Here is a 21,610-nt window from a genome sequence, read left to right on the forward strand (position 1 = left end):
TCGTTATTGTTTAAAACACCATTTTCACACATTTCATATGAGCGTGTCCTCTTTTTTTCTGTTTTTTATTAGCTTGGCTATACGGAAATGTAAATCACTCCAATAGCCTAATGATGTCTTGTATTCTTTATGCTATGATTTGAAATAAACTACTAAAATTCACCTGACATATACGGTGTGTTTCCACAAAGTATTGTCATTGCCAATACCAGCATCATTTTACTCAGTATCAGATTGGAAAGAAAATCTGAAGTACAGAAAGCAATGTGACATTCACTCAAGTGGAACATACGAATAGAACTACAATTTACAATATAAAAATGTATTTTAAAACACAAACACATCATTAGAATTTATCATTTGAGCTGCTAACATCTAGTCAGTCGTAGGATTTGCAGAATAAAAACAATTTTAAATGACACCACATATAGGGACAGCCCACAGCCACCTGAACAAAGGTGATACCACCCAAGCGACCACCGTAGGCGGGCATACTCCAATGTATCCTAACAATGGTCATTCAACAGCACTGAAGATCCCACCATTGCCGCCTCCTTTAGAGGGTAAACAGATTGGATTTTGCACTAAGCTCTCAGAATAGAGCTGTCCTATCTCGCTTGACTAGTTGTTGAATGTGAACTGGATGGAACACAATGACCTGGATATTGACTGCAAGGGATACCAACCAAACACAGTGACACAGAGGCAGTGTTGGGGTGCTAATGGTTTTATTATATTTGATATTAAACTCAATGAAGAAAATGGGACTATTGTGATTACAAGCAGAGGTGCTGTACCAACTCCTGGCTGATACAAGAGCGAAACAATGATTGTTGGACAAATCAACAAGAGGCACAAACACCACAGAGATTGTGGGCGAGTGTCGAGCAGCCAGACACCAAATCTTTTGCAAGAAGCTCTGATACACAATGACTTGTTGTTACAGTACAACCATTACAAATAAAAAATTATAACAATAAAAAAAAAACATCTGTTAGATGACCATGCGTGTGGCTCCAAAAGAAAGAAAGCAAAGTTGAGTAGCACGACATTTCTTACACAACATAAATAGAACAAGTGTACTTGTATAACAGGCATATATGTGAACTACAAAGATAGACGTGGTCGCTAAAGAGAGGAAGTTGGTTTCAGCAGGTTGTCTTTCTGGATGACAAGAAGTAGAGCCATGAAGTGGGCCGTCCTAGCGACAGCGGGTGGGGCTGGTGGGGAGGTAACTACAAGCACGCAAACATCCCACGCTGTCCGCTAAAGTCACCGTACAAGACCACGAGCATCACAACCACGGCGGCGTGTAGCGCTGGACTTCCGAGGAAAACTTGAACGACGGAAAAGCTTCTTCCTCAATCGCGGAATTGTGTCGCCGGGGAACTTGGATCAGGTTGGGAAGTTCAGTCTGCACCAGAGGAACCATGATGGACGGGGTGGGATTTAGGGTACTGGTTTGGAGGGGGGGTTGGGTGTCTCTGCCCACCGGCCTTCACTTCACTCACCTCAAAGCCCTTTTTGGAAAAATCTGGAATAAAAGAAAAGCACCCGAAAGCTTTTCCAGAAAATTCCTAAGACTTGAGACAAATTTATGACTTCTTTTTTTTTTTTTTTTTTAAACAAAATGAGGCACCTTTCTCCGCCCTGCTGTCAGGTATACGTGAACAGAAATGGCCGTCACTATGTAATCTGAACCAGAAATGCAATCCGTTCTAGGCATGTGTAGAATGCGTCTATTTTTCGGCAGGCACGTGCTGGGCAAGCGATTTGCTCTTCTTCGCACATGAAATGTACGTCATTTGTCGATCTATTTTACGACAGTTACATAGCGTAAACGTCAAGCACCAACATTTGTACGACACATGTGCAATATATGTTAGCCCTCCACTCCCAAAAAACTTACAAACATACAACATAGCTATGAGCTATCTTTTCTTGGTTCCATAAATAAAGTTTTTTTTTCGCCACTGAAAAAATACAAATGCGTTTGCTAACAAGTTATGTTTGGATTAGGGATCACCACCAATCAGGATCAGCCCATTTCCGTAAAAATCGGCATATGCCAAAATGCCGTTCAAAGCCGATCACCTGTGGATAGCACTATTGCAGCCGACAGCGACCATCATGTCTGCGGTGTGGTACCTAACTGCTAACACATGCCACGAAAACAATCTTTACAGGGGTAGCACCTTAAAAAGCTTTAGTCGACACTTGACCGAGTATAGTATGGTGAGCAGCTCACGTAACCATGTGGCTAACACTCAACTGTATGGGACAGCTAAGCCAAGACGGCTAAGCTAATAACCCGAAAAATAATTCAATTCATCGGACGAGCGCAGTCTCATCCTCTGGAAATTTCACAAGTTAGTAAAATATATTTTTGTCTAAATGAAGGTGATTTTATTGTCTATATCAGATAGGCAGTAACAGGAATTCTGGGTCCCATGAAACAAATGACGTTGCCACCCCCCTTGACTACTTTTTTGGGAATCAAGCGACCTTGGAATTGTCCAGACTCGTATATCACTCATCATGAATACATTGAAAAATGTATAAATAATCCATGTGATTGTATTGGTATCGTTATCAGTCGATTTCTGTCTTGGATGATCGGTATCTGAATTGGCTGCATAAAACCCTGATCGGAGCATCCCTACTTGGTATTTCTACGTTTAAAAAAATAAAACCTTCTTAGCTGAAGCCTCTAAATGAATCCATTATTGCATTCAAATATAACTGAATTTAATGGGATGTATTCATATATATGTAACCGGATATGTGGCGCATGCGTATGCGCTACGTGCATAGTGTTTAGTTTTTACGTAGTTCAGTCTAGAAACATCCACATGCTAACAAATTTCTTTTAATAAGAGTCACTAATAACATGACCTCCCAATATATTCAATGTATGAAGTACGGTTAACTACCGCCGCACGTGACGTCGTCAAAGCACTGTTGTAAAAATGTGCGAAAGCAGGAAGTGATGTCGATATCGCGCATGCGCAGAACCGATTACGTTACCGATACGGATTGCGTCAGCGCCATTAAAAAAAAGTCGTATATTTGATTCCCCTCCAATGCTGGAGGGGCGCTGGTGAGCATGTGTCGCTCCAGTCACCGCAATAGAGCTTCTTCAGGCCAATGTTCACTGCTGCTGCTGCCACCTGGTGGCTGCGTCAAAAGACTAAAACGTTCACTGGCTTTCAGCGGCACCAGACCAAATATTCCACAGTTTATGTATTAATAAATGAAAAGGAATCCAAAGAAGATAATATGAACAACAGGACGGAACGTCAATACAAAGACAATCAAGGCCTGACAGGAAGTGGGAGGAGGAGGGCTTGACATTCTTCATCCTCCTTATCTTTGTAAGATCAGCAGCAGCAGCACATGGAACTCAATTATCACCAAAAAAAACATTTGGGCCATGTTAGCACTTAGCCGCGGTCATGCTAGCACCATCTAAAGCGAGGCCTGGCACTTTGCTTATAAAAAAACTGTAAAGCATGACATGATTCCGAATGCTTTGAGGTGGCGTAGTGAGCAGAGACGGGCAGAACAGAACCGGGTTCCCCAAACGAAATAAAAGTTGTGGGAAGCCCGGCTGGAGGTTCTGACTGACGGACGGAGGTGCAGACTGGTGTTCTGGTATCAGATTAAGGCACCGGGTTGAGCAGGCCTCATACTGGAGTTAGCATGTTCTGGTCCTAGTGAGTGCAGGTCCATTACACAAAGAGTCCAGAACCCTTGGAGCTCGTCCCATAGCAGCAAGTAGAAGTCTTTCCACTGAGAAAGTGAGTCCAACGAGCCCAGCGGTCACATGACCACACTCGCTCAAACTGCTTTTCCAAATGTTTTGGAGCAAAAGTGTTGTACGACAGGACAGGAAACTTTTGAAATGCTTCGGAAACATCTGGAAGCAAGACTCACGTCTGACCACGCCGCCCAATGTTAGCCTGAGCTAGCTAGCTAAGCGGCAGTCTTGACAGAAAGCCACACAGCGAAGATGCTAGGTGCGCCGCTAGCGTTGTCAGTACTTTCCTGTTCAAAGAACACAATGACGCCATTACTCGACTGCTCGCAGCCACCAGGGGTCATACTTGCACGGTATGTGGGGCTGCTATGATATGCCGTGATGTGTGGACTTTGCACAATTCTTTTCTTATCGGGTGGCGTTGGCGAGGCGTGAGTCTTTGCTTTTACAAAGACAACTCCAGGCACGCTCAGAGAGGCCGACGGGAAGCAATCAGCACCATGTAACCGAGCCGCACCGGAGCACGCTGGAGAAAAAGTCTGTTGGCCTGCTGGGGGTGGGGTCGGGTGGTGGGGGGGGCGTTGCACCATGTTGATTGACACTGACTAGTCACAGGTGGCCCCGCCCACTTTCACACTCCACACGTCACACAGAAGAAGGAAAAATTACCCTGATTTTCTGAAGAGCGTCGCCATCAACGTTTGTCGACAAAGTAGCACAAAGGTACACGTTATCGCTAGCTCGGTGGCGGCCATTTTCTCTCCTTTCATTTCCTGGACTGTAAAAATGCCACAGAGTCTTTTTACGTTCCCATGCCTCTACACACATACACACACACACACACACACACACATTTGACAGCCAGTCTACTGTTTGTCAGCCAGTGGACCGCGAACCACAGGTTGACCCCCTTCCCCTGCAAAACTGACAAGGATGCTACTTCAGTCGAGGTGGTTCTGAGCCAATCAGGCTGAGTGGGTTGGTTGAAGTTGACCAGATAAGGGCAGGGCCGGCCCCCGTGGCCACGCCTCCTGTCCATGCTTTATTGTTGAGTGGTGAAAGTTGTTTAGGAAGGCAGAATAAGTCCACATTGAGTCTTCATGGTTGGCTTGCCATACAGTACAGTGATATATATATAGAACTTCTAAACCCCGCCTCCTTGTTAAGTCACAAGTAGAAATCAGTTTACAAATGACAATGTAGCCGTCTACACTGTACATCACCCTGAAGAGGAAGTCAAAGCACAATCTGTTTTTCCATAGGAAACTTCTACTCAAGGCAACACACTGTCCAGGACATAGACCCGGCCCGTTTCACACACACACACACACACACACACACACCCCGTTTGCCACACAACAGGAACATTTTGGAAACGTTACTCATGGACCGGGTCCAGACTGGACCGAGCCATGTGAAACACGGGGTGAGGGGAGGTGGGATGGGGTGGGGTGTCGCCCTAGCAAGTAGTCGTCTCGCAGCATTCACACACCAGGCCTTTTAGCAGCAAATGGAAGAAAAAAATGTTTTTCTTTTCTTTTTTCTCTTTTCTTTTTTTGGACAAAGTGCTTTTGCTTTAAACATATAGTATTTTCAACACATATATATTTAGATATATATAGACTGTAGATCATCTACCACGTAGTTTAACTTCAGAAATATTTACAAAAAATGCAAACTAAAAAAATGGAAATGGACGGGATAGGAGAGCGAGTCAAATAAGAATCTTGGATCATCCTTCCCCAAAAAAGCACCAGTTCTCCCTTCTTTAGACGGAACCACATCATTAAAAATAGAAATATTTATATATTATATATACTGTATATACGTGTGGAGCACGATGAAATCTACAAATGATTCATTAATAGTTCAAATTCCTGGGAATGTCAGCATGTCCCGCTAGGAGGAACACCACACACACGCACACGGCAACACCCACAAGGCGTGTGGTTAGAGTGTCATCTACAAGCTAATCGGGGAAAGGTCACATGACTTCTCCATGACAACAATCCTGATTGTGTGTCCAAACTTTTGACACCAGCCGGGGGCTAAAGTAGAAAAACAGACAAGGTGTCAATGCAGAGGGGACATTACAAGGTGCCATGCTGGAGGAGGACTCAGTTGCCACGACAACCAGCTTATGTACATCTTCAGGACAAACGCGGGAACATTTTGGTTGTCGACGTTAGCTTATCTCGCAGCGCTCGCAGGTTCGCCAAAGACTGAAAGAAATGAATGCTCCTTTTGTTGGACCCAACTAGATTCACAGTTCTACGAGGTCCCCCCAAACCCCTCCCCCCTCCCCTACAGACCCCCGCACGCACTGTGTTACATTCAATACGGCATCAGGTAAGCTGTGCAAAACCTTACGTTGACTGGCTGGTCGCCATCTTGTTGCATGTGTCTTTGGTACAAAAACAATCAAAATAGAGTGTGCAAATATTCGTTCGTAACTCAAAAATAGCTCTCAGTAATCCCCGCCCCCTCCCCCAAACCCACACACTGCCCCTCCTCACTAGAGAGAGTACCAACAAGCAAAAGTCATCTATTGCAGAGGCCACACTCGCGCGCACATACACACACACAGTGACTCTGTGGCATCACGCAAGCAGAGCGCTCATATTAATATACATTCAGATCTTTGAACACATCACAACCCTTGCAGGCGTCTCCTCCCACGCACACACACCAAGTACATCTCCCGCCGTCACACACACACACGCACACAAGGCACAATGAATAGAAGTGGGATCAAACACGAGTATGAACACACACTCTGAGCGCTCACATCTACTGTACAGGTATTACACAACAGGGGTGGGGAGCCACCTTCCTCCCAGAGGAGCTTCATCTTCATCAATTCCATCTGATGCCGTTACACTCCATCCACGTGGAACGTCCCCCTTCGATTTGGGAACACGTGCAGGCAGGCACGCTGTTCTTGGTGGTCGCCGTGGCAACCAAAGCTGTTGACTTAACGTGCTGCTGCGTGACATGCATGCTAACAACACGCTCGCCTGTGGGGGCGCTGTAGACCAAAGACAAGACGAGCCAGTCAGGGGGCGAAGCGGCGGCGTGGGGTGCAGGGAAGCGAGGGCGTCATTCAGGTGCAACAAGGTGCTACAAGAAGCACACACACACACACGTACGATGTGTGCTCGTGTGACTAAACATGTGCATGTACTCTGGGCAGGAGGGGCATGCAGAGGGGCGTGGTTACAAAGGGACAGCACGGTGGGAACGCTGAATCCACGCCGCTCGGTGGACCGCCGTCTGTCTAGATTTTAGAGGTGGGCACTCGCAGGCCCACCAGACCACCAGTGGGGTCGCCGCATCCCGTGTTCTCGAGGATCTTGTTTACGAAGTCTGAAGTCTGCCCAGCAACAGGCGGTGCCACTGCACACACATAGAAAGTGAAATCTGAATGAATTTTGACTTTACCTTTACCATGATGTTAAGGGGGCGGGGTGTAACATGGCGCTACACGGTTGCGTCTACAAAAATCATCTGTATACACTGTAAGGGAGACACTGTACTAGACTAATAATCATTACATGAAATACATATTATTATTACAATTAATTATGAACATTGTGGAGCTTTACTGCCCCCTATTGGTGCTTTCCACTATGACTTGTATGTAAATTAGCAGCAAGAGGCTCCGCCTCACCGAGTGTCTCCTGGATGAGTCGCTCCAGCGTGTCGCTCATGCTGCTGGACCGAGGGGACGAGTCCTCCACGCGAGCGACGATCTCCTCCTTGATGGTGTTTATGACGAACAGCAGGCGATCTGAAGAGCGGCAACAGGAAGTGAGGCAGGAAGTGTAAAATGCCGCAGTTACCATGGCGACACAAGCCAACTCACCATACTCTGTGCTGAGTCCCCACAGCTTGACCTTGTTGGCTTCATACTGAGCCTTCTTCTTCAGACGACACGCCCTGCACACAGACGACAACCTTGTGGTTATGTGACACACATGCGTGCATGTTTATGTGCACTTACCTGGATGCCAGCTTGTTTTTCTCCTTGCGGGACCAGGGGCGTGCAGTGATGGGTAGCTCGCTGACAGGCGTCAGGTCGCCGATCACCTTGTTGAGTTTTCGTAGCTCTGTGCCGATCTGAAGAAGTTTCCTGGGATTGGGAGTCAGGTCTTCCACGTCTGTACGCCGAGACTTCTTCAATGTGTACTTGCCTGCGTGAGGACACCGTCACATGACCATGAAACCGATTCTTTCATGGTTATCAGATAAATAAACTCAAAGGACAAGGTCTAGGTTTGGAGAAAAGCTGTCTCGTGAGAACAGGGCAGACTGTCAACTGTTGCATGGCTACTATAGATGATAATACACATCATATGGAAATGGCAGTGTGCAAGGCATTATTATAAGTGCACAACCTTGCACCCTACGTCAGAGAGTTGAACAGCTGTCGCCATGTATATTGTCCAAGCAGAAGATGTAGTAATTCTACATTTCATCAAACTGATTCAATCCCAGCCATCCGTCTCTATACCGGCCATTTTTGATGATTCTGACTGATTTTTCAAGGCACACAGAATATTGTGTTCTTGGGCTATGAACACTAGGGATTAGTAATCAGCAGTAGAACAGCAAGTTTCAGCAAAATATAAAATTCATAAATATAATTTCCAATAGGCTTTCAGTGAATAATGTGAGAAGACTAGAAATAAATGCATTGTGAAATACAAAAGGTGAGTTGTGGATACCAGCATTTTGTTCACGTTTGTGACACGTTTCACATTTTGATGAAAATAAATGTTACAAAAATGAGTAGCTCTTGGCCATTTTCGTTCCATTTTCAAGAAAAACCTTGGTGACATTTAATATATCCATACATACATTTAAACATTTACACTCTCTGTATGTGATCGGTATTGGTATCGGCCGATTCCACTCATGGATTATGGGGATCAGGATAGGCAGCATAAAACCCTGATCGGAACATCCCTAAAATTTAGCCATACACAACGATGCCACAACATAAACAACTCAACAATGGTTGTTTTTACATGAAAATAACTTTTTTTACAAATATAACACCATGAACTCAATTCAATCATTTTCTACTGCTTATCCTCACAATGGTCATGGCTATGCTGGAGCCTATCCCAGCTGTCTTTGGGCGAGAGGCGGGGTACACCCTGGACTGGTCGCCAGCCAATCACAGGGCACATATAGACAAACAACCATTCACACTCACATTCATACCTATGGACAATTTGGAGTGGCCAATTAACCTAGCATGTTTTTGGAATGTGGGAGGAAACCGGAGTACCCGGAGAAAACCCACGCATGCATGGGGAGAACATGCAAACTCCACACAGAGATAGCCGAGGGTGGGATTGAACTCGGGTCTCCTAGCTGTGAGGCCTACATGCTAACCACTCGACCGCCGTGCAGCCCACACCATGAACTATTTTTCATAATATATTTCATAATATTTGCAACTGATATGTGTGTATGTGCATGTGTTAACATTTCCTTTTAATGCATAAGCTCCCTCGTGCAACACGGTTCCAAGCCTTTTCACTTCCTGGTTGCTGCATAGTGCTCTTTTACAAGGCAAAGATGCAGGCCGTGCTTTTATAAAATGCACTTTTTTCCAGCTTAATACTGCATCAAACGCACTCCCTTCTATTGTGGAGTTGCATCATCACCTCTTTGTGCCTCTCGCACAAAAAAACTAAAAGATACATAAATACGTCTTCTATTAACGCTCTTAATATTTGGCTGGGCACCAAGTTCAAAAGCTCCAGCGATCACTGGTTTGGCTTCATAGCACACTTCATACATAGAAGAGATCCGTGTTGACTATTTAGATGTCGGTTACATTTAGTGAGAAGGGGTGAGCATCAAAAGTGAAAGTCAGGAAGTGTTTTCTAGCATGAAGCATCCACCGTGCTGCACCTCCGATTGTACTGTACATAAATACCGCCGTGCAACAATAACAATGTCTTCCTGGAGAAACAGAAATGACTATTGCAATATTTACCCGCTTGAGTGGCCATCCCAGTACATTCAACATTTTGAACTTTTTCAGTGCAACCATTGGGATGTGCACCAATATTTAGACGAGAGGGGGTTTTACCGTGCAGGGGTCCGTTCTTCTGGTACAGGTTGCTGGGCAGTGTGTGTCGGTCCCACTCAGAAGGTTTGAGCATGCGTTCCTGCTTGGAGGGTGTCAACTGCTCACTGTATTCCCAGAAGTAGCGGCGCTTCGCTCGCTTGCGGCTCGACACCCCCGCTGTCAAATCCTTGACGTCATCCATCAGTGCCACGTCGCAGCCTGATGGGGGCGGGACAGGACGGTGAGACACGTAAAGACGATGATGATGAAGGTAAGCGTGTACCTGGCTCGGAGAAGGCGTCACTCATGTCGTCATCCTTGTCGGCTTCGTAGTCTTCGTCCTCGTCCTCCTCTTCGTTGTCAGAAAGTTCATGCTCGCTGCCAAAGCCTTCATCGTGGTCTTCGTCATCCAGCTCCAACCCATCACCTTCCTCTTCCTCCTCCTCCTCTTCCGCCTCTTCTTCCTCCTCTTCCTCTTCCTCCTCCTCTTCCTCTTCTACCAGCTGGGAGTGGCTTCTTCCCGCCAGGCGGCTTTGCGTCAAGAAGAGCGAGTAGTTGTGCTCTTCTTTGCTCTTCTCCGTGCCATCGACGACATCCGTGCCCTCGCCGCTGGCCCCGCCCACAGCCTCAACGCTGCTCGCTGCTGATGCTCCACCTTCCAGGTCAGGGCTGGCCTCCACCAGCTGGGGGGCAGCGGACCACACCGCGGTCGTCTCTCTCCTCCTGCTCGGCTCCGCTCTCCTTTCAAAGCTGCCACTGCTGGAGGTGGAAGCCATGTTGTCATGGGGAGCGTCTGCCCTCTCAAAGTAAGTCTGGGAGGGAGCGTCAGCCTGACTTTTATAAGGGGCACTCACGCGCACCTTAGCCTTGCGCACAAAGTCACAGCTGCCAGAGGCAGGAGCGGCCATTTTGCTTGCTCGCCCCTGGACTTTGACTGGAACGTGGGTGTGGTCCGGGGTGGGACTCAGGGGGGGCTGCGTCTTTGTCATAGTCTCAGTGTTGGAAGGGACCGGCCTGGTGGCCTTCTGGAAGCCTTCTGGAAAGTCCAGGAGAAGATTCCGGCAGTGGCGAGACGAGGAGGAGCTTGTGGTGGGCCGAGAAAGGCCGGGGCCTGACCCAAGAAGAGGGGGTCTCTTATAGGGGCAGGAGGGTTGCGGGGGCGGTAGCGGTGGTGCCGGTGGGGTGAGGTCAACAGGGGGGCAGAGCGCCTCGCAAACGGGCTGTGAGTCTTCGCTGTTGAGCTGAGCCAAGGTGGGAGTTCGGCCGATCACCTCCTCATCCTGGTAAGGACTGGAGAAGTCGTCGATTCCCAGGAAGTCCACCTCCTTGGTGCCCCAAATGTCACAGCTGGCCAAGCGAGTGTATCTGACACACACACACAAATAAGGAATGTGTTCAGCCGTCTCAGCCGTCTCTCCGTATGAAGTAAGACGCTGCAGAGGGAGTGGCTCCACCAGGTCAGTCTTACCTGGTCAGATCTTCCCAGTACGAGTCCCACTGTTCAAACGCCGAGTTGCTGTGTATGGTGTCACACTCGCCCGACAACATCAGCTGCTCCGTGCCGCCGCTGTCAGACTCTTTGACTCCTTCGGTAATGCCCACCATGCCATCGCTGTAGGGGCTCTGTCGGTGACTCATATCTCTGTCCTGTGGGGGTGGAAGACAGGATGTCTCACTCTGTTTGTTTTTCAGTGTGTGCTAGGTCTTTCAACAATCTTCATGACTTCAGACATGAAATTATTTCGACTTCAGGCTAGCTATCGTGAAGAAGATGATTTATCACTGCGTTGTGACAGGACGTCACCTGCAGCTGACAGCTGAGGAAGATGTCACAGTGAAGGGCAAAGGTCACGCAGATGGCACAATGAGGTTTTCTGTTTTAAACGCTAGCTACCAGCTCAACACACCACAAATAAACGTTCAATTCTTGCTACCAGTACTGGATTTACCACTTGTAAGTTGTCCAGTGAAGATTGGGAGGTGTAATAGTCAATCAGCACGTGTCATGTGTGGGCGGAATCAACTATGTAAGCACAATGACATCAAAGCGTGTAAACACTGACCCTAATCAGTGCAAAAAACAATAGACAAGGTGGAAATCTTTCTTCTTGTTGTCTTCTTCAGTACACGCATAAGTCTGACATAAAAAGTGCTTACTGAGCTGCACTGCTTGGTGAGAAAAAGGTCAGCTGATGAAAACGTAGTAAACATGGTGATGACTTCCTGTAGCTCCTTTGCAAACAGGAAGTGTTTACAGCAAGAATGCTAGCTTGAAGAAAATAGTCCAGAAACAAACTTTATGAACACTCTGCGTGCGTGCATGCACGCATGTGTGTGTCACTTACCAGTTCATACATGAAATCTGGGTCGGAGGTGCTGGCTAGCAGCTCAGTGCTGGTCAGCGCCTGGTCAGCAAAGGAGTAGTTCTGAAAGTCGTCCCCAAAGGGAGGCTCCATCCCACTGACGCTGGGCTGCAACACAAACACATCTTATATTTATCAGGCTTATCAAAAAAAAAACAACACAGAACTTGTAGTGACAAGACACCACCTCGAGGTGGCGTTGTATGTGACTCACACAGTATCTCTGGTCACCATAGCGATATAACATCATGCACTCACACCTGCTAACCTGAGGCATCGCAAGGCACAGCTTAGAGCTCCAGCGGGGGTGGGGGGTGGGGGGAACTTCCGGGCCTCCTGTCCAGTCCCAGAGGTGTGCGGGGTGCCTGGGGGAGGGACGGGGGAGGGGCGGCGTGAGTGTGGCGGCTCAATCCGATGTGGTCAGGCGTGTCACCACGTGCACGCGTTACTTCTGTGCGGGATCAAGTCTGGAAGAAGCAAAAGCAGAAAGTTCAGAAACAACAAGAACGCGGTCACTGAACGATGACGATGACGTGCAAGGTCACAGAGGTCTTACAGCGGCAGCAGACTTGTGTCCTCGGATGCTTTTATTGTTTATACAATTTAATATTAACTTTACTTGACTTCTTTTGACACTTGTAGGACAGTTAACACAGTGGGGCACATTGTTTCTACATCAGAACAAGCTGTACTGTACACAGAACAAGATCTGAATACAGGATGTCTTGATGCTCTAAAATCAACATTTTTAGGCCACGGTGATGTGACGCTTAAAGAGTCATGTGACCTCCATTGCATACGTGTGTCACCGAATGATGACCGCGCTCACCTCCTCCTTGGCTGCTTTTGCATTGCAAATACATGTAAATGTTTCAGCGTCAACACATCCTCTCAGTGACTTGAGTGAACTTGTCACGCTTGATGTGTGGCAGGAAGTGACAGGAAGCAACCGGAAGCACACAGAAACACCACGGCTACATGCTCGTCTGACACACGACGACATCGGTCGGTAACATTTGCACTCCAAAAATACGTCTTTCCTCCAATGACAAACCTTGAGGCCTAAACAGCGCCACCACCTGGCTGCTGTGAAATCACACCATATATCAGTGTAAAATGATCCAGCAGTGCGCTTAGGATGTGAGGCCAACAATCCCTCCATTCTAAAAGACAAACACAGGTGGATTCCTGGAGTATTCTTGCAGTGTCATGCTGACACCTCAAAAGTAATCTGATTACTCAGCAGGGCTCAAGGCTGCTCTACACCAGAAACATAAAGGACCCATTTTCAACATTTTTAAAGGGCTGCTATCCTACATTTACAATTTCTCATGCTTATTTGTATGTTAAAATATTGTTCTCTTGTTCGACAGGATGTGGACGTGCCATATGATGGGCTTGCTGTGTTTTTCATTTAATTTCTCATTATAACTTTAGGAAGTCCTTGTATGGGGGCCACTGATTGGTACCATCGGTCACTTCTACTGGAAATGTCAGCCAAAAAGTGTATTTTCAGATGTGTGAATTGTGTATCTAAAGCTGAGTAAGACAGCAATGAGAAGGTTTTTTTTGTTTTCAGGGGAGCTAAAGACCTACTGCTCCTCAACAGTTTGCAAAGAAAGCACAGTTTGATGCCAAATTCTCCAATATTCATCCAATTCTATCCAATATTTAATTCTTTATTATTGTTTGCTGATAACCACTAGCACGTAACCACTTGAAGATGGGGGTATATGCAGTTCTGAGCGGTGGTCGGGGTGGGAAGTTTTTGCCGAACCGCAACCCCTGACCACTGACCCTGATCACACCAGAGCAGGTGTGGCTGGAGAGGAGGCTGCAGAATCCAAGCATATCGTCCAAGAGGAGAGGAATGTAGATTGGCCCTGTACTTGACATTTATGGAGTATTTGATTGAGAAAATGTACAGGTACTACAGTCCCCCCGGGATCAAATGTTCTTTAAAAAAAATGAAACAAGCACTATAGAGCCACTTTAAACTGTCATTTCCACCATCTCCACGAGTTAGGGCAACTCCACTCCAAATGAAACACATAAAAATCACAGATATTGTTGCTATCTGTGTCTCTCCTTAAAGCTTAGAAAATGAGTTTCAAAGTGGTCAATTTTAGTTAGCCTTTCATGGCAAAATGTGTGTAGAAAAATCATCCAGCTAATTTAAGTAAATAACAGAGAGAAAACAACACAAATGTTGTCTATTTTGGATGTTTCCAAAGCAAACTATTGTATCATGCAAGCAGCTCAAACAGGCCTGCCTTCAAACGCTGGATGGCGTCCAAGTAGGCCAATCAGGCGAGCCACGTTTGGAATGTGCTGCCAACTGATCCTGATCCCATCCCGGATAACGAGCAGGAGATGCCGACTTTCCTCAGTCGCGCTGGGCTATTCATCTATGAAATGTGAAATATGAGCTAAAGCGTGCAGACGTTAGCTCACTGCTCGTCTGAAGAGGACGCAGGCTTTTCATGATTCATGAAATAATTGACAGCAGGATGCACAATTCAAAGTCAGTATTAATATGATCAACTGCTCCCATCAATTGAATATACTGATTAACATTCAATTCAAAAGACATTTCATTTATTTCCTTTTTGTTGCACCGTCAGTGTGACTCAGCAGACAGCGGAGACAGATGGGGCAAATGTGCAAAATGTGCAAAGACCAAAACAAAATAATCCAAAAACATACAAACACCATAAAACATAATCACTGCAGGGATTTGGTCAGCGCAAAAGAAATATTCCACAAAATATCCTCCAACATCCCCCAAAAAACAACAACTGCTTCAGAAAAACACTGCAAGTTAACTAAACAAAAGGGAAATTGGCCAGACTACCAGGGGCGCCAGACCTGAGGGATATATCTGTCTTTAAAGACAGACGAAAGAGGTGGAATTTGTGTTTTATCTCTTTGTTAAACACTTTGGCCCATTGGAATGCTAATATTACCCATGTAAATCGATTGCTCTGTAATATTGTAAAACATTACAGTGTGTTTAACGACATGAAGAAAAATGTAGCTTTCTATTCCGTAAACTTTCTTCTGAGCATCCCCACTGGCCCACTGATACTGTAAAAGATAAACATCACAGAGTGCTTGTTTCGTTTGCTCATACATCAACTGTAAGGCACACAGCAAGTCTATTTTTTGTCATGTCACTGAATCAGTGCAAGGCGGATGCAGAAATGAAAGTTCAAATGTTGTAAAAGCATGTGAAAGCACAGCAACATCTGGACATCTGCAGCACCCCAGACAAAGACACTTACAAAAATAAACAAGTGTTTACAGCCACATGAGGCACTTAATTTATTCTTTAACATACTGAATAGTGTCTATAAACACAGGTTGCAATAGTTCAGCCTGGAAGGTTCAAGACTCACTATGGACGTAAATAAATCTGTGGTTATTAATAATGCGTGTAACGAAAAAAAACCCTGAATGCAGCACAAAAAGTTTGTATTAAATATGATTATTTCCTTGTTGTGGTAGAGTCAGAAAATAAACATCCACATCATAACAACAATCAACAGTTATGAAGATGAAATCCCTTAGTAAAGAACAGTGACTGAGTTAAAGTAATGTAATATATCAGGGAAATCTTATGGTCAGACGACCCTCAACGAAGCAAAACAGAACCGCAACCGAGTCTAGGGCGCCAACACCCACGTAATCCTGTTTTCATATTGGCTGAGAGACAGTGACAGCCCGCCTCCAGGCTTACCTGATTGGCCGTCGCTGTTGTCAGTGGTACTTGCTGCTACATAATAAAGAGCCAATGCTCAAGCTAGGTTGAGGCTGAAGATAAACAAGTTGGAGGCCTCCATGGCCGTGGCCTAAATACAAACACTGAAAAGCATTTACTGACTAAAACATGTTGACCGTCCACTAAAAACCAACGTAATAAACAACTACAACTACAGCCATGCTAGCTGTTCGCTGTTTGCATCAAATATGACTTCCAACTAATGGTAATAGCTAATGGTTAGCCTGCTAGTAACGTCAAGTCATTTGATGGAAAACGAAAGTGTAACTTAAAAACTGTCCTTTAATGGTGTGTGCATGTGTGTGTGCATATGTGTGTGTTTAATTTAGCAACAGCACCGCGAAAGAAACCAAGGGAATGTTCTAGCATCGCAAGTGTGTCTGTGTGTGTGTGTGTGTTGGGGGGCGTGTACCCGCTAAGCCAATGCTGCTGGAAAAAGTCAACATTTAGCTTCACTACACGAAATCAACACACTTTAACGCACATGTGATGGCAACACAAGCGTGTATGCTATGTGGAGACTAATATTGACGATCCAGATGGCGGTTTTTGATAGTTTAAAGTGACAAGTCACTTCTTACATAAGTGCTATTTTGAACCAGCAGGAATTAGACGCTGCAAAGCGCTAGTCACAGCAATGATGATTAGACACTATTACAATGAACACACGGGTTATTTTTAACATTAGCCACGGTGATGGGTAAGGGAGCTGACAACATGCACGCAAAAGTCTTCACGTAATAACAACAACAGCAACAGACAAGCAACACGCTGTTGTGTTGTTGTCGTATGTAATGTTGCGTTTGAATGCGGAAATGGAAGCGCTCGACTCGGCTCAGAATGGCCTCCGTCCGCCCCTTCCTAGTCCAACAACAAGCGAGCCGCTGCTAACTCGACAGCTAACCCAACGCCAGTGGACAAGCAGCAACACGGTGTGGACCAAAGTGGCCCAAAGCGAACACTGGCCTGGTCCACTTACCTCTAGGCGGGCCGTGCCAACGTCTCGCTGCGTGCAAAAAGCTCTCAAGTGTTTTGTGGGTCGGAGCCTCTAGTGGAGTCCTCACGCTGTCACTGCTAGCAAGGCTTTGTTTTGTTTTTCTTCTTCCTCGATACTTCCTGGAAAGCGCGTGACTGCCCACCCACGTGAGGTGCGGCTGAGCCAATGAGAGCGTGGCATTTTCACGACCACTGTAACATTGCAACAGCCCAATGAATAGAGACTACATACAGGTGCATCACAATAAATTTGAAAATCTTTGAAAATGTTTATTTATTTCAGTTGTTAAAAGTGGTACTATTGTGCTACATAGAGTCACCATACAGAGTGAAATATTTCAATAATGTATTTTTTAATAATTTTGATGATTATAGCTTACAGTTAAGGAAAACCCCATATTCAGTATCCCATACAATTTGAAAAATAGTCAAAGCCTCCATCCTCCGACCTGGACACAGAAAAGGTCAGGAATCATTCATCAATGTCGAGAAAAGATAACTGATTTATACAAAGTACTTAGCTTCGTTTGCATAAATACCTGTTGACTGAACAGAGAGAAACAAACAAAACAAAAAGAAAAAAAGGCTGTTAATAACACAAAGCATTTCCTTTCTTGGCCAAGTTACAGGTAATCTATTACTCGGCTTGCTTCAGTCATACAAGTAATCTATTACCGGGCTGTCACATTAGTAATCAAACCAAAATAATGGCAGAACATTCACCCTTTGTGGCTCAAATATTCAGCAGGAAATACTCCTTATATGGATTACGGAACAATAGAGTAATGGTCCACTGGAGTAAGGCTGGGCCATTTGCACGATAGACTACTTGACCACCTTCATGAAATCTTAAATCAGTCATAAATTGGCCTGCTTGAGGTCAAAGTTCAGTCTTGACGCTGTGCATGAGGTCCTTCTGGTCCACCATGTCAGTCTGCCTGTTCCAGCGGTGGTAAGCCAGCAGGGCGATGTTCTTGGCTGCCACCGAACTCATCTCCATGGCACTGCCGGCCCACTCGATACCATTGAGGTGGTAGAGGTTTGGCTGGAGCTCCACGGGGGGCAACGCAGCACTGCTGCCGTAACGAGGGTACGCCTGCCACTCCGTCACCTGCACCGAGTAGTAGGACCTGAGGAGGACAGGCAGTGTTGAACACGGCTGTTAGCATGCTAGCATTAGCACAAAGTAGACAAGTGCTGACCTGAAGAGCATCTTTAGTTGAGCCTTGGTCAGCGGCTGCGATGAGAACACTTTATAGACACCAGCCTCTTGCGCTTGTTTCCGCCTGAAGCCCGCCGAGATGTTGACGGGACAAATGCTGGCCACGCTGTTGAAGAACAGGCCAGGTGTCTCTGTGGTCAGGACACAGGCGTAGGGGAAGAGGCGGGGGTCTGGGAAGCCAAAAAGCGAGGTGTTGAGGTAACCGTGAATGACGGTGACGACCGTGCTGTGATAGTCGCCCGCTGGTTGCACAATTGGTGGCGTAAAGTCTCTGAAAGAGATGCCTGATTGGACGCCGGCCTGGAGCGGTGTCGCTAGCACCACAATGTCGTACAACTCCGATTTGGTCTCTGTGGCCTCAGTGAAGCTCAGTCGGTACTGAAGTGTGCCCCCTGCAGGGCAAAGATGCACATGATTAGCTACTGTAATACTACAGTAATCCTTGGATTTATAACGGTTAATTGACTCCAGACCCAAGCGTTTGAAGTAATTTCCACAAAGCAAGGGCATAGAAAACTGGTTTACAATCTACAGTCACCTTTATATTACCCTATATAGCAGATACAATTGGAGAATATAAGCCATTTTAGGCTCATGCTTGTGTGTGTATTCTTGTGGACATGTGGAGGACAGAAAGTGATGTTCCTGTGAAATTATTATGATGTTATTATTATTATTGTGCCTGTTGTGAGATAGTTCAACCCTGCAAATAAAAGCCTATTGTTCCGGCAATCAAGTCTGGTGCTTGTCTCACCAAACAACGACTGACATCTAGTGACCAATGCAGAATACTACATTCACAATTTGAATGCATCTTTTTAACATTTTGTATTCTTAATTTCGTTCATTTAGCAATTTTTATGCCTGAAAATGCTTAAGAAAATAACAAAACAATAAAAAAATAAAATTTAGTTAAATATGCATTTCGTTTACCAATGATGTCTCAATGTCAGGACTTTGAAGTCAATAACAAAGTTGATGTCACAATGACAAGACTGTGACGTCACATGAAAATGACGCCACAATAATAGGAAGTAAATGCCATAATGATAAGATGTTGACTTTGCAACGAAGGGAAGGTGACATTTAAATACAGTAAACCTCGGATATATCGGACTCGGATATTTCGGAAATTCGCTCACAACGGACAGATAAAAAAGAACCGATTTTTCTGTAATGCATTTCCAATAAAAATTCATTGCATATATCGGATTTTTTATAACGGATTTCGCCTATTTCGGACAAAATCTCCAGTCCCGTTCCAATGCATTTCCATTAAATTTCCCTCGCATATATCGGATGGCCGCATCGTGGCGCTCCGATTCGCCGAATCGTGACAGGCCGCTATACGACGTCATTTGCAGCGTTTGCAGCGTTGCCTGCGCGTCCAGGTACATTGGAAATATAGTCAAGGAAGTGCCTTTTTATAACGGATAAAATCTGATTTACGCATATACCGGATATAAATCCGATATATGCGTAAAACGGACATTTTCCGGTATACGCATATAACGGATTTCGCTTATATCGGACAAAACCAGTGGGAACAATTGAATCCGATATATCCGAGGTTTACTGTAACAGGGAATTGCCTTCACATTGATGTCAAGTTGACATTACAATAATAGGAGATTGAACGGGGCAAATGAAAGAGTCAATGGTCGCACCAGAGTGAAGCGGGTCCACAGACGTGACCTGTGCTGGCAGGAGGTTGGCGTTGGCCATCTTCAAAAGGCCTGAACACACCAGCTTGTTCCCGCCCTCCACTGCCCACAGGTTGTTCTGAACGCTCACCAATGACACAGCACCTGAAAGCATGAAAATATGAGCGCATGTTAGATGGAGTAGAGTATGTTGGACCAATCAGAAGTCTATCTGACCTACGAAGGCAGGAATGCTGACATTCTGGCCATAGTTGTGCCTCATGATGGGAGCGATGACCTCGTCGATGAAGCGCTGAGACACGCCCAGCTCCAGCAGAGAATCAGAGAGCGGCCTCCGCGTCATGTTGATGAAGCCACTCCCCCCCAGAGAGCCCAGCAGCTCCTCCACAGAACTGAAGGCATAGCCATGGGCCTGGTACTTGTAGACCCTACAAAAGGTGCACACAATGAGTACCCTCATTCTGATAAAAATCATGACGTACGGTGGCACACCTCATGAATTTCTCCATGATCTCCTCCACCCACATCTGCAGGCGGATGAAGCTGATGCCATAGCGCCACCACAGGCGGAAGAGGTCCAGCAAGTACCAGTCAGTCTCCTCCAGGATTACCTCCTCACTGTTAAACACCGCCGTCTTTCCCGCCACGTTGCGGCGGTACTTTAGTCCTGGGATGGCATAGATAGGACAGCTGCACACATGCACATCATGACCTGTGTGTGTGTGTGTGTGTGTGTGTGTGTGGGCTTACCCAGCTGTTTGACAAAGTCCTGCATGTGGAGATTGAGCGAGTGAATGACGGAGCCTCCAGACTCGTAGTCGTACTGGTTGACCGTTACTGTAGCAAGACGACCTCCGACCTCACCCTTCTCATACACGTCCACTTGAACCTCTGGACCAAAGTGCTGACGCAGGAAATGAGCGGTGGCGCTGCCGCCGATGCCGGCCCCCACCACAGCTGGAACCAAATATAATCACCAATGTTAATTTTAATCAGTTTTCTTAATATGTACTACATAGTGTAGAGACTTCCTTAATTAAAAATTCAGATTTATGTGTATTACAGGACACTACCTGCTATCATAAGTAATAATGATCGTAAAAGGTAAGAGGAGTAATTTTCTTGCCTATTTTAGAGGGCGGAGCTCCATCCGCATGAGTCGACGCTGCGGCCGAGCACAGCGTCATCAGGGCGGCGAGCAGAGATCTCGGACGACCGCCCATGGTGATGGAAGACGAGAGAGCGGAATCCGTGATGCTTTTAAATCTTTGCGAAGCTAAAAAGCCAACAGAGATAGTTGGCCGCTAGCTGCTTGATGGACAGAGCATTAGACGGAGCTACCAGTCCAGTCCATTGTGTTGTTGAAGCATGTCCCTCACTGACTAGCTAGCACACAGCGCGGCAGAAACGTCCGGCAATATCACGTGATCCAGAGGTCTGATTTGCAGTGACCAATCGCAGCAGACGTAATATACGACGGCGTCATATTTTAAAATGTCAAAGGTCTTTCGAGTAGCAAAGTCACAAATCCCATATTTTGAAAAAATCTGACAGTGAGCGTGAGTCCTTAAAAATGTATTTTTTCATGTGATATCGGGTGTATTTTCATTCGTATACATGTTTGTTAGGTAGATTACTTTATGTAAAATTTCGTATCGGATGTATATTGAGTGTTGGACCACATCAAGTCAATTCGTGCTTAAAGGTAAGTAAGATAAGAATCAGAATCGCCTTTA

At 45.8% G+C, this 21,610-nt stretch overlaps 2 protein-coding genes across 3 annotated transcripts; both read right to left on the minus strand.

Annotated features, from left to right (window-relative positions):
* Positions 1–711: 711 nt before the first annotated feature.
* On the minus strand, positions 712–17,105 carry crebrf (creb3 regulatory factor). Of its 2 annotated transcripts, none has more exons than XM_058087527.1 (10): positions 16,972–17,105; positions 12,480–12,678; positions 12,194–12,319; positions 11,317–11,495; positions 10,132–11,213; positions 9,870–10,067; positions 7,764–7,953; positions 7,626–7,699; positions 7,431–7,550; positions 712–7,156 (listed from the first exon to the last, which is right to left on the minus strand). In XM_058087527.1, the coding sequence occupies exons 2-10, from the start codon at positions 12,486–12,488 to the stop codon at positions 7,038–7,040; spliced, it is 2,097 nt and encodes a 698-aa protein (XP_057943510.1). In that variant the 5' UTR covers positions 12,489–12,678; positions 16,972–17,105; the 3' UTR covers positions 712–7,037. The 2 variants fall into 2 exon arrangements, with proteins under 2 accessions (XP_057943510.1, XP_057943511.1); XM_058087528.1 differs by having other exon boundaries at positions 12,472–12,678.
* A 168-nt stretch (positions 17,106–17,273) lies between these two features.
* On the minus strand, positions 17,274–21,298 carry LOC131138392 (prenylcysteine oxidase-like). Its single transcript, XM_058087262.1, has 7 exons — positions 21,001–21,298; positions 20,625–20,831; positions 20,367–20,541; positions 20,091–20,302; positions 19,878–20,018; positions 18,191–18,602; positions 17,274–18,118 (listed from the first exon to the last, which is right to left on the minus strand). Exons 1-7 carry the CDS (start codon positions 21,095–21,097, stop codon positions 17,869–17,871), a joined length of 1,494 nt encoding a protein of 497 aa, XP_057943245.1. The 5' UTR covers positions 21,098–21,298; the 3' UTR covers positions 17,274–17,868.
* Positions 21,299–21,610: the final 312 nt, after the last annotated feature.

Source organism: Doryrhamphus excisus, chromosome 11 (assembly GCF_030265055.1).
Source record: "Doryrhamphus excisus isolate RoL2022-K1 chromosome 11, RoL_Dexc_1.0, whole genome shotgun sequence".
Taxonomy (NCBI): Eukaryota; Metazoa; Chordata; class Actinopteri; order Syngnathiformes; family Syngnathidae; genus Doryrhamphus; species Doryrhamphus excisus.